Source organism: Orycteropus afer, unplaced genomic scaffold (assembly GCF_000298275.1).
Source record: "Orycteropus afer afer isolate SDZICR_OR568_19922 unplaced genomic scaffold, OryAfe1.0 scaffold00069, whole genome shotgun sequence".
Classification (NCBI taxonomy): Eukaryota; Metazoa; Chordata; class Mammalia; order Tubulidentata; family Orycteropodidae; genus Orycteropus; species Orycteropus afer.
Window position 1 is genome coordinate 7,618,428 of NW_006921656.1, and position 17,032 is coordinate 7,635,459.

At 47.2% G+C, this 17,032-nt stretch overlaps 1 protein-coding gene across 1 annotated transcript in view; it reads left to right on the forward strand.

Annotated features, from left to right (window-relative positions):
• ZFAT (zinc finger and AT-hook domain containing) overlaps window positions 1–17,032 on the forward strand; it is a 257,978-nt gene that overhangs the window by 57,057 nt on the left and 183,889 nt on the right. Inside the window, exons 3-4 of the mRNA XM_007940573.2 lie at window positions 11,864–12,052; window positions 14,380–14,530. Coding sequence (XP_007938764.1) covers window positions 11,864–12,052; window positions 14,380–14,530 — 340 coding nt within the window. The remainder of the gene's footprint in view (window positions 1–11,863; window positions 12,053–14,379; window positions 14,531–17,032) is intronic.

The following is a 17,032-nucleotide window of genomic DNA, read 5'->3' on the forward strand; positions in this document are numbered from 1 at the left end:
CAAATTCTTCTGCTAGTTGGGGTTTAGTCCAATTCTGCATCCTTTCCTTCAAGGCTCAGGGGTCCAAGATTATCTTCTGTGTCTGTGTTAATTGATTTCCCTTTTCTTTGTTGAAGAGGGTCTGTGCAATCCTTCTGCCTAGTTCGCCATCTTGCCGGCTCAGGCTGATTTCTTGACCTCATTAAAATAGCTTCCTGTTTTCTGTTGGAACATTTTCTAGAGCTTGGAAAAGACATTTTAGACACTTAATGCAATTTGAAAGGAAATACTCCTGAAGTTAACTGTGTACTCGACACATGTAACAAAGCAGGACATTTGGAAGATGATCCTTGAGAGCAGCTAGAAGACTTAGGGTTTGACCTGGCCTCACCCCTCATCACTGTCTATTTTCTACATGGCTGTTCTCATTCGAAGACCCCAGCTTGCCAGCCATTTGTCTGAGTTTCCTAGTGCTGCTGTAACAGAGATACCAACAGTGGGTGGCTTTAAAGAGCAGAAATTTGTTTTCTCAGTGTTGTGGTCCAGTGCGGTGCTGTTGAGTTGACTTCCTATTCATAGTGACCTCGCGGGACAAGAGTAGGTAGAGTTGCCCCATAGGGTTTCTGGGCTGTAATCTTTAAGAAGCAGCTTGCCAGATCTTTCTCCTGGAGCCACTGGATGGGTTACAAGCACCAACTTTTGGTTAGCAGTTGAGTGTTTCACTGTTGCACCATCAGGGCTCCTCTTCTTACAGCTCCGGAGGCCAGGAGTCTGAATTGAGGGCAGAAGGCTGGCGGTTCAAACCCACCAGGCACTCCTCAGAAGGAAGGTTGGGCAGTCTATTTCCATAGTGACACCACCTTGGAAACCCGAGGAAGAGTTGCTGTGAGTCGGGTACAACTTGACAGCAGTCTGTTTTATGGTATGCTCTAGGGGAATCTTCTTCACTTTCAGCAAGCAAGGTTGTGTTGTCTGCATATTATAGGTTGTTACTGAGTCTTCCTCCAATCCTGATGCCATGTTCTTCTTCATATAGTCCAGCCTCTTGGATTATGTACTCAGTATACAGACTGAATAAGTACAGTGAAAGGATGCAACCCTGATGCACACCCTTCCCCATTTTAAATCATGTAGTATGCCCTTGTTCTGTTTGAACGACTGCCTCTTGGTCTATGTACAGGTTCCTCTTGGGCACAATGAAGCTCTTTGCAATTCCCATTCTTCGCAATGTTGTTGTTTTTAGGTACTGTTACATCAATTCCAACTCATAATGACCCTATTGTTGTTGTTGTTATGTGCTGTTGAGTCAGACCCGACTCATAGCAACCCCTCCTTGGTTTTCTGAGGCGGTATCACTATGGAAGTAGATTGTCCAACCTTCCTTTCAAGGAGTGGCTGGTGGGTTTGAACCTCCAGCCTTCTGGTTAGCAGTCAAGTGCCTTAGTTGCATCTAAGGAGCATTCTGGCTGCACTTCTTCTAGGACACATTTGTCTGTTCTTCTGGCAGTCTATGGGATTTTCAGTATTCTTTGCCAACACCACAATTCAAAGGCATCAGTTCTTCTTCAGTCTTCCTTATTCATTGTCCAGCTTTTAATTGCATACAAGGTGATTGAAAATACTGTGGCTTAGGGTAAAAGCAAAACCAAACCCACTGCTGTCGAGTTGTATCTGACTCATGGTGACCCCTCCTTGCGATTCTGAGGCAGTATCACTACGGAAGTAGATTGCCCAACCTTCCTTCCGAGGAGTGGCTGGTGGGTTTGAACCACCAGCCTTCTGGTTAGCAGTCAAATGCCTTAGGCACTATGCTACCAGAGCTCCTTGGCTTAGGTTAGGCACACCTTAATCTTCAAAGTGACATGTTTGTTTTTCAACACTTTAAAGCAGTCTTTTGCAACAGATTTGCCCAGTGTAATATGACATCTGATTTCTTGACTGATGTTTCCATGGGTGTTGACTGTGAATCCAAGTAATATGAAATCTTTGAAAACTTCAATCTTTTCTTCATTTATCATGATGTTGCTTATTGGTCCAGCTATAAGGATTTTTGTTTTTTTTCATGTTGAGGTGTAATCCATACTAAAATCTGTAGTCTTTGATCTTTGTCAGTAAGTGCTTCACGTAATCTTCACTTTCAGCACTGGAGGTTTGGTCATCTGCATATGGCAGGTTGTTAATAAGTCTTCCTGATGCCACGTTCCTCTTCATATTCTCGGATGATTTGCTCACCATACAGATTGAATTAAGTATAGTGAAAGGATGCAACCCTGACACACATCCTTCCTGATTTTAAACCATGCAGTATCCCCTTGTTCTGTTAGAACAACTGCTTCTTGGCCTATATAGTGATTCCTCATGAACACAATTAAGTGTTATGGAATTCTCGATCTCGCAATGTTATCCATAATTTGTTATGATCCACACAGTCAAATGCCTTTACATGGTCAAAAAGCACAGGTAAATATCTTTTTAGTATTCTCCGCTTTCAGCCAAAATCCATGTGGTATCAGCAGTGATGTGCCTTGTTCCACGTCCTCTTCGGAATCCAACTTGAATTTCTGGCAGTTCCCCACTGATGTACTGTTGCAACCATTTTTGAATTATCTTCCACAAAATTTTATTTGTATGTGATATTAATGATATTGTTCAATAATTTCTGTATTCTGTGGGATCACCTTTCTTTGGAATAGGCACAAATATGAATCTCTTCCAGTCAGTTGGCCCAGTAGCTGCCTTCCAAGTTTCTTGGCATAGACGACTGAGTGCCTCCAGTGCTGCATCCATTTGGTGAAACATCTCAGTGAATATTCTGTCAATTCCTGGAGTCTTGTTCTTTGCCAATTCCTTCAGTGCAGCTTTGACTTCTTCCTTTGGTACCATTGTTTCTTGATCATATGCCACTTCCTGAAATGGGCAAATATCGGCCGGTTCTTTTTGGTATGGTGACTCTGTGTATTCCCTCCATCTTCTTTTGATGCTTCCTGCATCGTGCAGTATTTTGTCCATAGAGTGTCTCAGTATTGCAACTCAAGTCTTGAATTTTTTCTTCATGTCTTTCAGCTTGAGAAATACTGACCGTGTTCTTCCCATTTGATTTTCTAACCCCAGGTCTTTGCACATTTCATCGTAATACTGCCTTGGAGGTATTCCTCCTGTCTTGGAGGAGGTATAGCTGGAATGCTCCTTAGAAGCCAGAATGGTCAGACTTTGTTTCTCATACTTTTGTCATATTGTCAGAAGGCACCAGTCTCTGGAGAAGGACTTCATGCTCAGTAAAGTAGAGGGTCAGTGAAGAAAAGGAAGACTCTCAACACGATGACCGACACAGTGGCTGCAGCAATGGGCTCAAGCCTGGCAGTGATTGTGAGGATGGTGCAGGACCTGGCCGTGTATCCTTCTGTTGTACCCAGGGTCACTGTGAGTCAGAACCAACTCAAGGGCGCCTAACAACACGGCTCTAGGGGAAGATCCTTGTCTCAGCTTCTACAGTCCAGTGTTCCCAGTTCCTTGGTGAGCCTCACACATGCTTCTGCCTTCCTCAGTTCTCCCTTGTCTGTCTGTTCTGCTCCTTACCCTTCAGAAGTGCTTATGTTTTAAACCCACCCTACCCTGATATGGCCTCATTAACACAACAAAGAGCCCTGCTCCCATATGGGATTACGTCCATACGTAATATGGGTTCCTACAAGTATCGTAGGGGGACACAATTCAATGCATAACACCCCTCCTGGTGGGGGTGTCTGTCTGGGCCCATGGGTCCCTGGACATGCTCTGAACCCAAGTAAGTTATCTGGAAGCCCCATCAGTGTCTGTGGGGAGCTGGGTCCCCTCTGTGATTCTCTGATGCTGCTCTGTGTCCTGCCATCTCCCAAGAGCCACTAAGGGAGCCTTGTTTGTGGCCAGAAGAGTCAGTGTAGCTCACAGGGGAAGAGCCGCCTTTACCCTTTGAACAGGGTGGGAACTTTTGCTTTCATTCCCTTCACTTTCCAGGCATCGCCTCTTCATGGCAAGGGCACTGGTGCAGAGTCGGAAGGACTGTGTGCACCTTGGACAAGCTGTAATGGGATTTTAACTGCTGGCACTGGATGCAGGGCCAGAGCAGCACTTTATTGCACCAGAGCCAACTGTGCAATTGACCGCGGTGTGCCTTAGTCCAGGCGGGCTGCTGGCAGATGCTGAGTGGGGCCGTTGTCTGCATAAAGTGATTAGGAGTAAATGGCCTCCCTGCTGATGGGGCTTTGCGGAGGGAGTGAGTGGATCCAGCCTTTCCTCCCCCGACTCAGCCTCCAGCTCTGATGGGCCAGTGCCCGCAGGGAGAGGAGTGCTAGGAGGCAGGAACATGGAGGTGACGGGCTGGTGCCCACTGGTTGAGGGGTGCTAGGTCAAAGGAACTTGGGGGTGATCAGTCTGTGCCTGCAGGGAAAGGAATGTTAGGAGGAGAGATCTTGGAGGTGGTGGGCCTGTGCCCACAGGGAAAAGAGCATTAGGAGGAGGGGTCTTAGAGGTGAGCCTGCCAGAGAGCCGTAGCAGGAGGAGGGGTCTTGGGGGCAATGCTCAGTGCATGGACCACCTGTAGAATGAGCAGTTTGCCCCATGAAGAAGCAGAGTGACTGTCATGGTGACACCAGCAGCCAGCCCACGGCTCTCTCAGCCACTTTGAGACAACATTAGGTTCTGAGGCTTGTTCGCCACCTCACCTCATGGTGAAGCCTGGTTGTTCAGTTGCTCCTGCCCAGCGCTTCATCTGAACGTTGACTACACGGCGTTAGAGGCAGGAGAGGGTAGCAAGAAGCACTAGCTTTGCAGTCAATTGGACTTGCCAGGGAAAGTCTTAGGGCATGTCACTGTGTCACTACTGAGCAGTGTCCCCTTATCTTTACACAGGGCTTAGTACTGGTTCTGCCTCCTCAGAAATTCAAGAGGATTAAAGAACACACTGCTATGTGTGGCATGTTGCAAGGCTGGCCTGGACAGTGGCTAGCATTTGTGTGTCTATCACCTGGGTGAGCTGGGTCTCTTTGAAAGGGTAGATGGGCCTGGTTCTTCTCTGGGCCCCAGTATCTAGCACAGCCCAGGTGCACACAGGGCCTTCACTGTCATTTGTTCAATGAATGGACAGCTCTCCAGCGTTGTGAGTTCTTAGTAAGTGTTTACGGAGCACCTGGGTTATGCCTGCAGGGACACTGGTGGATCAGTGGTAGCATTCTTGCCTTCCATATGGGGTCCCGGGTTTCATTCCCGGCTGATGTACCTCACGTGCAGCCACCATCCATCCGTCAGTGGAGGCTTGTGTGGTGCTCTGACGCTGGACAGGTTTCAGCAGAGCTTGCAGACTAAAATGGACTGGGCAGTCTTCTAAAAATCACCTGGTGGAAACCCTCTGGGTCCCTGCAGTCTGACCTGCCACTGCTCGTGGGGATGGTGCGGGACCAGGTGGCATGTCGTTCCATTGTGGGATTGTCCTCAGTTGGGGGCTGACTTGACATCAGCTAACAACAACAGCAACAGCATTATGTCGGTTACAGGACAAGCGTCAAACAAAATAAGTAAATCCCACCAGACTTCACGCAGCTTAACATTCCGCTGGGGGAGACAGACAGGAAGCGAGCCCCCAAATAAGCACATCAGTTAGTGGTAAGTTTCCGCATCAGTAAGGCATCCCCCTGAGGTGTGTCTAACTTGGAACACTAGCTCACATTATTTAAACCTCAGCTTTCTCTGCTCCCCAAATGCCGAGTTCTCTCAGTAGCCTGCCATTTCATTCATACTTTCTAACATGCTACACAATTGACCTATTATTTTTTATTTATTATCTGTCCCAACTAGAATGTGAAAGCCTCAAAAGTATCACCAATGCCTAGATCGGTGCCTGGCACACCAGGAGTATCTGTTGAATGAAGTCTGGCTACTAGAATGAATGAATGAAAAATAAGTAAAGAAAGTGAATAAAGTTAAGCAAGTACAGTAAATAAGTGGACAAGTCAAGTCAGTACGTAAGTGGGTAAGAAAAGTCGGTAAGTGTCTGTAAGGAGGGAGAGGAGGAAAGTGAGTAATTACATGAGTAAATACAGTAGCAAGCAACAAGTAAGGAAATAAAAATTCTGTCGTGCTGTGGTCATTTCCAAGTAAATATTTCTTTCTCTTGTGCAGTGATGATATTTTGTTTGAAGGTAGCCACTAAGAACATTAGGGATCAGGAGGAAAACAAGAAAAGGAAGTCAGTGAAGGTTTTATGAGATCACAGTAGAGAATTAACCTTGAACTGGATGTGAGAAATGGAAATTCTGTGTTTAGAAAAGCAGTTTTTGACATGAATGCTGCTTAGCCGGGTTGAGATGGTAGAAGCCAGCAGGCATCGCAAGTGAAGGCACAGCCTGAAGTTAGACCCGAATGTGACTTGTCCTCATAGTCACATGAAAATGAGCAGATGCAGAGAGCCTGGCAGTTTGGTTTTTCCCAGGTTCCAGCAGTTCCAGGTGAGGAACAAAGGCCTTTAAGTCCAGAGTGGGCGTCTGCATGGTGTGCTCAAAGGGTAGATGTGTCCCAGGACAGTTTGGGTTGGGAACTCAGGCTAAGAGCCACGGCTGGGTAGGCAGCAGCTCTATGAGGTCTTGGGGCTCCTTCATGACTCCCCAAGGACCAGAAACTCTGGCAGCAGGCCCCTCCCTGATTGAATCACAGTCACCTCCAGAATCTTGAAACTAGGGGTGTAGCTCCTCCTTTGTTTTGTAGTAAACACCATGCCTGTCATGTAAGGTGAGAGAGTGGAGTGGACTGGGAAGAGGACAGACTAGGAATAGCAGGTGGATAGACACTCGGATGTACCCAGTACTCAGCCTCTCTCCTCTTACCACCTCTACCCAAGGTGAAGAGTGGCTGGTCTGGTCACCCAGGAGCGTGTGTGTCTGTGAGATGCTCTTCCCTGTGTCTCACAGCAATGGATTTGCTCAGCTGTGGGTGAGACCATCTGCAGTTTATCCACACCAGCCCACAGTTGGTGGAGGGTGAGCTTAGAGGGCTCTCGTGTCTGACCAGGGCATGCTGGGCAGAGTTACTTGTTTCCAAGCAAGTCACTGTACAAACCCTGCTTTGTAATGTTTGGTCCCCAATCCCAGAGTGGTTTACAGGAAGCATAGGCAGATTTCCTCACAGAGATGGTTTGATAGGAACTGCCTGGTGATGGAATGGTACAAGATGACTCCCCACCATTCCATCCCCCACTAGACCTGTAAGTCACTGAATCTGGATTAGAACGCAGACATTTTGTTGCTGTTTTTAGTGCTTTGCTATATCATTGCCTTCTAGTTTTTTCAGTTGTTGTTAGTGATATTTCCAGATGGTATGTTATGTTATTTATTGTTGCTCAGGGGTCTCCAGGACCACCTTCTGGGTCAGTGGTTTGCTAGATGGACTCACAGAATACATAAAAACTGTTACACTTACAGCTGCAAGGCAGTGTGGCAGGTCCAACAGCTGCTGCGTTGGCACGTGCGTGTGTGTAGAGAGAACAGTGGAGATACCAAGGGGAAGGGCCGTGAATGTCTCACAGAGGAGGGGTGGTTGCCAGCCCTTTGGCGTGTCGCTGATTGCACTCTCAGAGCACCCCAGCAGCCTCTCCTCAGGCCCCATTGTCCAAGGTGAAGTTGTGTGGCTGCACTGTGGAGCAGCATCTGCAGTTCCTGTCGTGGGAGGTGGCGTTGCCCTCAAGGAGGGAAGGGCTTGGGGCTGGGTACCAGTGAGGAGAAGCAGCCAGAGGCTGGGGGGCTGCTGCAGTGGCTGTGAGACATGGTGCCCTTCTCATCAAGCCTCTTCTCCGCTGGGCCAATTTCCGGTCTCTGTGTTGGTTTCTAATCTGATTTGGCTTCCAAACCCTCGCCCCCACCTGTTCACCATTGTTATGCCCCAGCCCCTCAGTGTACCCTTGACCTGTGATGCCCAGAGCAGCGTCTGGGTACGGTTTACCTGGTTCAGAGTGTGGGAGAAAAGTTGCGCCTGGGGTCTCTCTCACTGCTTCTTATGAATGTGCTCTGGCATCGCCCGTGTGCGGACCTATGTTGTTGACTCCCACCGTTAACCTGGGTCAATTTATGGCAAACTCTAACTTTCAGGGTTTCTTTTTTTAAATTTATGAAGCATACCTGTTCCTGCCATGTCACCCATGTATTGAAGTATGTCCCGTGGTGAGTGAGGTGAATGCTTTTGTAAAAAATGAAGCAGTGTGTTAAAGGCCGAGTGTCCCTGGTACGTTGTTTCTGCCTCTGTCTGGTCCTTCTACGCAGGGTGGATTTCCCAGTAAGCAGGTGAACATGGACTGACGTACTCGTCTGTACTGAACAGTTTCACATGCTTCCCACAAAGAAGCCCGTGCCCACCTTCTTACTGTACTCACCCCTGCCAGGGGTTGTATATTTGAAAAGAGGTTTTGATTCTGTAGCAAGGTCCAGTCACGTTGGCAGAGAGGCAGATGCCAGCCAAACTTGGAAGTAGAAGGTTTAATGTGGTGAAAAAGTGTAAAATTGTTCACCTCTGATTAGTCACTAAGCACAAGGCAGCTCGTGCTTTGCTTCCTGGGCCCTCTGACACCACTTTAGTAGTTATGCAGCTGTTTCACCCAACACGTAGGCCCTGTGGAGAACTCCGGGACTCAGCTGTTTGTAGACCTTTTGAAATGTTTGGTGTTACAGCCATTAAGAAAATGAATAAGTAACAGAAAGCAAAGATTGGCATCAGGCATGATGCAAATCAAGCATGTCAAACGTGGGCATTGGCGTTGACTTTGGCAGTCACATGTTTTCTGCATTCTTGGGCCTATATGAGTCACCGTGTACTTGAAACGCTGGATGCACATGGGGGTTTATGTCTTTTTCCCTTTGGCTTTGGAGATTAATGTGCAATTCTGTCTGATCATGATGCCATCTGCAGTTTGTTTTTTTTCCCAATATGATGTTAACGTATTTAATGTTGACATTTAGCATTGGGTGTGTTTGTCAGAGCCCCCTGGCAGCCTCCTCCTCAGGCTCCCGTGTCCAAGATGAAGTCTGAAGAAACTAGAGAAGCAGTTGTAATGGCCAGTGGGAGAATACAGGGCACAGATAAGGGCCTCTTCAAGCCAATTAACATTGTTTCACGAGGTCTAAAAACGCTCTGATCACCTGGATTCTGGAGACAAGGACTGAAAGACGTTCATTTCTGTTGTTGTTGTTGGGTGCTGGGGAGTCAGCTCTGACTCATAGCGACCATTTTTACGCAGAACGGACACCGCCCGATCACGCCCGGCCTCACGGTCCTTGCTGTGCCTGAGCCCATTGTTGCAGCCACTGTCCCTCATCTCACTGAGGGGCTTCCCCTTCTTTGCCAACTGTCTCCTTCACCAGCATGACGTCCTTCGCGAGGGACTGGAGGCCATTTCTAGACCCTAGGAAACGAGAAGGCTTGTTTTCCTCCATCTGCCCCATCGTGAGAGACTTCCTTCAACCAGCAGGTCTGGCTTCTTCATTTTCTTTTCCCTTCAGGCGCTCAGTGCTCTTATGTGCAGGACGGGCTGTAGGCAGGCTTCAGTCACTGGAAACGGGAACTTACCGTGTTGCCTCTGGCAGCTCCCCTTGGTTTCTCCCACCGCTCCAGCGTCTGCATGGTTATGGCACTGTTCCAAGTCCACCTTCCCCGGTGCACCACGTTCTAGCACTTTACCCACCCCCCACCGCTGCCTGCTGGTCCCCCATCCATCCAGCCGTCCATCCCTCCAGGGACATCCGAGAGGATTATGTGGAATCATCCCTGTGTGGTGTCCTTCCTTCTGAAGGTGTGATTCGTGGGCAGGCTATTTTGGCTGTGATTTTAAGGAAGAGCCACTTCCTGTCCCTCCCTCTGCTGCTGAGCCCTTTCACTTAGGAGTCTTGCACAGGATGCATTCAGGAGGTTGCTCCTTTGTTCTCGCTTTGACAGTGGGCTTCCCTTACCCCTCAGGCTAACGCCAGGTTTAGCCACGGGAAGTTAGCTATTGTTCTGTCTGTGGACAATTTATTCATTCTCTAGCGTTTTTGCAAGCACTCTGCACTCTTTAAGTTCATTCTCTCCTGTGCTGACACAAATTTGAGGGATGGACATAAAGCAGAAATTAAGTCCTGTGTGCTCCTGCTTCAGGCTCTGTAGTGTGTCACCATTGCCTCCCTGAGGGGACAGATAGGAGGCCGCAGACATGCTTTGCCTGGCCCCACACTACATGAAGACATTTTAAATGAGTCAACCTTGAAATACCGGAAGACTTCATGGAAGAATCTGGAATGTCCGTTTTTCTTCGAGCCATCAGACGGTCTCGTCGTGTTGTCACACGTCCTGTCAGGGAGGCTCTTGGTGGGCTTGTGCTCAGCTGTTTGCCACTCCACCTGCATGGCCAGCTTCATGCACTCACACCACTTGACTGGTTCCCATGAGCATTGGCGTTTCAGCCCCTGGCTGTCATCAGAGGAACATCCCAGACTTCTCGTGGGCATCCAAGGCCCTCTGGGATCTGGCTCTTCCTCCGCCATGCAGTTCTTTCTCTCCCTGCTTGCTTCTTCATCAAGTCATAGCATACAGTCCGCCTGACTAATGGCATCCTCTTTGCCTTTACTACCCCTGTCTTAGATGGAATGCTGCCATTTTTATGGCACCCACTTCCTTTCTCCCATAAAAACCTAAAACCAGACCAGTTACCATGGAGTCAGTTCTGACTGTTGGCAACCCCATGTGTTGTGAAGAATTGTTCTCCATAGAGTTTGACCCTGTGGTTGTGAACTTTCAGAAGCAGATCACCAGATCTTTTGTCTGAAGTGTGTCTGGGTGGGTTTGAACCATCAACCTTCCAGTGAGTAGTTGAGTGCTTCACTATTCGAGCCACCCAGGGGCTCCCTTGCCCCATACAAATTGCCTCGGACCTGTTCTGACGTCCTCCGACCATTGCTTGCATACACTTGCTTTTCTGTATGACTGAAGCCTTCCCTCCCCCATGAGGCGTTCTCTGACTTCTTTAGTAGAGTCTGCCTTCTCTTCCTGTCTTCATCGGGTACCATAGCTTCTCATTTCAGTCAGCGCACATTGGTCTGTCCCTAACTGCACTGAGTGCCTTGAGGGCAGGGTCTGTGTCTTAACTGTTGTTCGTGCACAGTGCCCAACACATGGAAGGCACCTAGTGAATATTTGATGAATAAGGGAGAGATTTCTTGCTTGGACTGTAAATGCTGAGGACTGCATTTTTCTGCCATGTTGGTTATTAATGGTTCTGAAATCTGCTAGGCTTCATGAAGACAAGGAACTATGTCTGCTTTATCCAGGGCTTAGATGGTGGCCTGTGGCAGGGCTTTGTAAATAGTTACTGAATTGGATGACAGGCTGAGGGCTAAAGGTGGTCCCAGAAGTGATTCATTGGGTCTCCATAGCTCCATGGATTTAAGAGTTTATCTGTATCTATAATACATATTTATAGATATTTTAGATATAGATGTGTAGCAAACACGTTGCTGTCCAGTCAATTCCAACTCACAGTGACCCTATAGGACAGAGTAGAACTGCTCCATAGGGTTTCCAAGGCTGAAATCTTTACACACGCCGACTGCCACCTACCTCTTTCTCCCATGGAGTGGCTGTGTGGGTTCTAACTGCTGGCCTTTCATGCTAGCAGCAGAACGCTTCACCACCACCCCACCACGGCTCCTGTATATGTGTTTGTGTGTGTATGTGTGTATGTATGCATATGTATGTATATACAGAGTGCATATACTTTATGTATGCATTTTTATATGCATCCTTATTTTCTTTACTGGCCCGTAAAGGATCATGTGTGCTCTCCAGTTCTGTCATTGATATAAAAGGATATCTTCTAATCTTTGTATTTGCTTCTCAGGTAACGAGTCTGACATTGAACTAGAAAAGAAGTATAAGGAAGACGACCGAGAAAAGGCCTTGAAAAGACCCCGGGTACCGAAAACAGAGAAAGTCCAGAAGATCGCCTCGGCAAAGGAGGCTGGGCAGCTTTCTGGAGCAAAGAAGCCCATCGTAAGCGTGGTTCTCACTGCACACGAAGCTATTCCAGGTGACCATCATGAACAGGAGGTGGCGAGCGAGGGTCTTTGGGCCAATCTGTAGCGAGGGCAGGTTGACCTGTTAGCCTGCGGCAGGTTATACTAGGTTTGCATTGTGTGGTCGTGAGCAGGGAACTTGCTGATTGGGGCTGTCCATTGAGTTCCCATGAGTTTGGGAGGCAGCAGATGCACTGACTGCCTAGGAAGGACCTAACACCCACTGCAAAGGAAAGGTAGTGGGGGCCGTTGCCTCTGCACCCCACCTGCCCTGCAGCCACCCCGTCTCTACCGTAGCAGCCAGAGTGAGTGTCTCTGCTTTTCCTCCCTCATCCAGCCTCTGGCCCTGGTCCTCCCTCTCTCTTGCTTTCAGGATGCCTTCCTCAGGGCACTGGAGATACTGCTCAGACCAGGCTGCTGCAGGCTGCTTCCCTGAAACTCTGGGACTTACCTTCCCTCCACCTAACTTCTCTTTAGTATTTTTAGTGGGATCCTAAGATATTTATGATCTTGGGAATTCCATCACCATCTCCTTCCTCACACATATAGGTTCTGCTCTAAGAATGTCTCTTCCAAGATGAGGCCTATCTTACCTTTTAGGGCTCTTGGAAGAGAAATACTGTAAGTGGGTGGGTGGCTTTAAAGAACAGAAATTTATTTCTTTGTAGGTCTGGAGGCTGAAGTCTGGATTCAGGGTGTGGCTCTGGGGGAAGGCCTTCCTTGTCTCTTTCAGCTTTTAGGGCCTGGCCTCCTTGGGGACCTGGGCCTGTGGATGTATCTGCCTTCTCATCATCAGTAGTGTCTGGCTGCTTCCTGTTCCTACTGGCTGCTGTGTCTCTTGTGCTCTTTGTATAACTCAGAAGCCATTAGGTTTCGGACACACCCTACACTGCTGTGACCTGCACTGATTGAGTGATGGCATTGACTGCGTTATGGAAGGTGACTCCATCCCATTCTGTAAATGACATCCACAGGCACGTGGTTGGGGTTCCAACATGTATTCTGGGGGACATGATCTGATCCATAACAGGACCCTTTAGACAAAAATGCAGCTCATGACAGTAGACCCCAAAGGGTAACAATGCTTTTTCCCCTGTGGATTTATGTGATCTCTGTCAAATAAGATAGAAAAAATCAGGTGTAGAATTTTAAGAAAACAGACATTGTAAGGACCCGTTTTCAATGCCAATAAAACTCCTTATTTAAAATGAACTCTGAATAAATGCCTCTCTTACATTTCAATGTAGAGTGAGGTGACCAGTAGAGAATAAGCCATATAAATTAACTCACTAGAAAAACTTTCTAAAAAGTCATCTTGTCTACTCCACCCTATTTCAGAGAGCAGTATTCTCTAGAAATAAAAACACCAGAGGAGGTTTTCTGTTCTCATAGTATCCAGAGGATGTTTCCACAATTTTTTCTTAAAAATGAGTGGGAGTATGTTGAGTATGTTGAGACTTCTGTAAGTGGGAGTAGAAAGTGTCATTAATTTCTTTTGCTAGTTCAGAAACAAGGGGTAGACTGGAGCCTTTGCTGGTGTGTTTGATGCACATACTAACACACACACACACACACATCTGTCACGTTACACATGACTTGTCTTCTGCTGTAAAACGTCTGAGAGCGTCTCACGTCACAGAATTGCAGAAGTGGGAGTGGCCGTTGGTACTGCCTGTTCAGGTCCTCATCTCATGGAGTAGGAATGGAGGCCCAGTGATGTTGAGCTGGTGGCATATTTAGGGTGGGACTCCAGGTGGTTTCCATTCCGCTTCCCAGTTTATTATACTCTTGTAGACTACTTTATGGAGTTTTAGACATACTTAGAGTTTAACACACGTGATCCTACATAGCATAGTGCCTAAGGCACTTGACTGCTAACCAGAAGGCTGGTGGTTCAAACCCACCAGCCACTCCTTGGAAGGAAGATGGGGCAATCTACTTCCATAGTGATACTGCCTTGGAAACCCAAGGAGGGGTCGCTATGAGTCGGGTCCGACTCGATGGCACACAACAACAACAACAACAATAATATACACAAATATTTGTGTATATAGATGTGTGTGTGTGTGTGTGTGTAATAAGTAGGCAAAGTAAAAATGTAGGTCAGGAAGACACTTTGTCAAAGTATTAGAAAATGCCCCTGACCCATACACAGACATATATACACACGTACATGCATATACACATAGAAGTTACAGGTGTGAACTGAAGGGAAACTAATAGCTTGGGTAGTATTGTACAGTAAACAAATCCAGTCCCCAGAAGGGCCCCTCCTTGGGGTGGGCTCAGTGCCCACGTGTGAAGCCTCTTTAACCAGCAGTGCATTATGCATCCATGTCAGGTGCCACCAAGATTGTTCCAGTGGAAGCAGGGCCCCCGGAGGCAGAAGTGGCTAACCCTGAGAGCGCTGTGGCTGACCTCACCCATCGGAGGGGCTACCAGGAATATGCCATCCAGCAGACACCATACGAGCAGCCAATGAAGTCAAGCAGGTAATGGGTTTTGGTGTGTGAATCTTCAAAGGCTGAGACTATGACCTCCACAGGGAAGAGGGCCCAGTGTGTCAGTCCACCAGGCATGCCAGTGACCTCCATGGGGCAGAAGACCCAGTGTGTCAGTCCACCAGGCATGTCAGTGACCTCCACGGGGGACGAGGGCCCAGTATATCAGTCCACCAGGCACGCCAGTGACCTCCATGGGGAAGAGGGCGCAGTGTGTCAGTCCACCAGGCACGCCAGTGACCTCTGTGGGAGAAGAGAGAGCCCAGTGTGTTAGTTAGTCCACCAGGCATGCCGGTGACCTCCACGGGGCAGAGGACTCAGTATGTCAGTCCACCAGGCATGCCAGTGACCTCCATGGGGCAGAAGACCCAGTGTGTCAGTCCACCAGGCACGCCAGTGACCTCCGTGGGAGAAGAGAGAGCCCAGTGTGTTAGTTAGTCCGCCAGGCACACCGGTGACCTCCACGGGGAAGAGGGCGCAGTGTGTCAGTCCACCAGGCATGCCAGTGACCTCCACGGGGGATGAGGGCCCCGTGTGTTAGTCCATTAGGACTGTGAGTACAGACTAGTTTTGAAGGAGATGGAGTCTGGATTAAACATGAACATTTACCCTGCCAGTGCAACCACTGGTATGGTGGCTGAGCCTGAGTTGTTTTGTGAAGTGTGTGATGATGAACATTGTTTTGGAACTGAGTACCGCATGATTTAATGAAAGTGGAGCATTTTCCTCAAAGCAAGAGTGCAGTGACCCTTCTGAGAAAGTGTGAAGAGGTTTAGTAAGTGTCATCAAGCCCCGACTTGAGGAAGTTGCTGGTGAAGCTGTGCCAGACGTTTGTCTTTTCAGTTTTCCAGATTATAATAAAAACAGCTCTTTATTCACATCCCCTATCTTCAGAAGTAACCTAAACATGTTGTTGAAAGCTCCCACAGCCCATATGATGTAGAGGTAACAGACCCTTTAATTTTTTCTGTTAGAGGTAACTTCCATTGACAGTTTGGTTCAAATGCTTCCATACGCTTTTTTTTTTTTTTTGTGATATGCTAACATATATTGCTTCAATTTTATCATTATTTTTTTCCCAAAATGAAATACTAAATCCGCTATTCACAGCTTATGTTTTTAACTCAATATCAACTTGACTCTCTTTCATTTCCAGTACATGTTTTGAAAGTTTGTCCTTCTATGGCGGTACTGTAGTTCATGGAGCCAGTTTGCTATGATGAATGGTGCTGGGATGAGCATCTTGGCGCATACATCTTTCCATAGTTCTTCAACTTATGTGAGTTAAATTGAGTGTAAGCATGCTGTATCAAAGAGTATCAGTGCTCAACATTTAAACAGATCTTTGAAGTGACCTCCAAATACATTGGACAGGTTGACCCTCCTCCCCTGATGGTGAATGAGAGGATCCCTTTCTCCACACCCTAGCCAGGTTCTCAGTCTTTAGCTGTGACATATATCTGCTGCAGTGGGTTAGCAAACCCTGATCACCTGACACCTGAAGCCATTTTTCCCACCTGAAAGGAAGGCAAAGAATAACAAATGATTTCCCACTAGTTCTGGAAGAGGGGAAGCGAGTCATTCTCCATGAGCATAATTTTCAGAGTCTAACAGATCTGGGCTGAACTGTTCACTCAACAGATTGAACACCTGTTAGGTCCAGGGCCTGGTGATAAGACAGAACATGAGACAGACACAGCCCATCCTGACAAAGCTTCGTTCTTCTCTAATGTGACACGTCTCTCTAGCATCAGCCATAACATAGTCTGATAGGATCTGACTGTAGCTTAGAGGTGAGACTCAATCGTAGATCAGGTGTAAAGTGTCTGGCACATGTTGGGCTCTCATTAAATTACACTCTTCTGTCTTGTAGGGGATGCATCTTTAATTAGTAGCCTCAGTCCTCTTTGTAAATGTCAGCAACCAAATTTATTGAGGAAGTTGTGAGAATATTCAGTGTTCAGGCCAATCTGCAGTGGAATGAAATCTCAGGATCACTGTGTGTCTTGGTCGGGTTGGTTCATAGACTTTACCTAATTATCTTCCCACTGTTTCAAGGCCTCTTGGGGAGCAACTCAACTAAATGCTAATCTAGTTACAGGTAAATATGCTCAATATTTAATCAACAGATCTGGGCTGTATTCCTCTTGTCATGCACCCCATGAATATTTTATATGTAAATTATAAATAAGTTATGAAAGACATTTTCTGCATGAGGATTTTGCTTTGCATAACATAGAAAAAAATCTTTCAGGTTATATTAAATTTTTTCTTATAACAAATATAATACAGACTTATTATATAGAAAATTTGGGAAAACCAGAGAACTATAGGGAGCTCTCAATCTATATGCTGAGCAAATAATCCGAGAAGCTGGACTGTATGAAGAAAAACGTGGTATCAGGATTGGAGGAAGAATCATTAACAACCTGGGATATGCAGACGATACAACTTTGCTTGCTGAAAGTGAGGATGACTTAAGGCACCTACTGA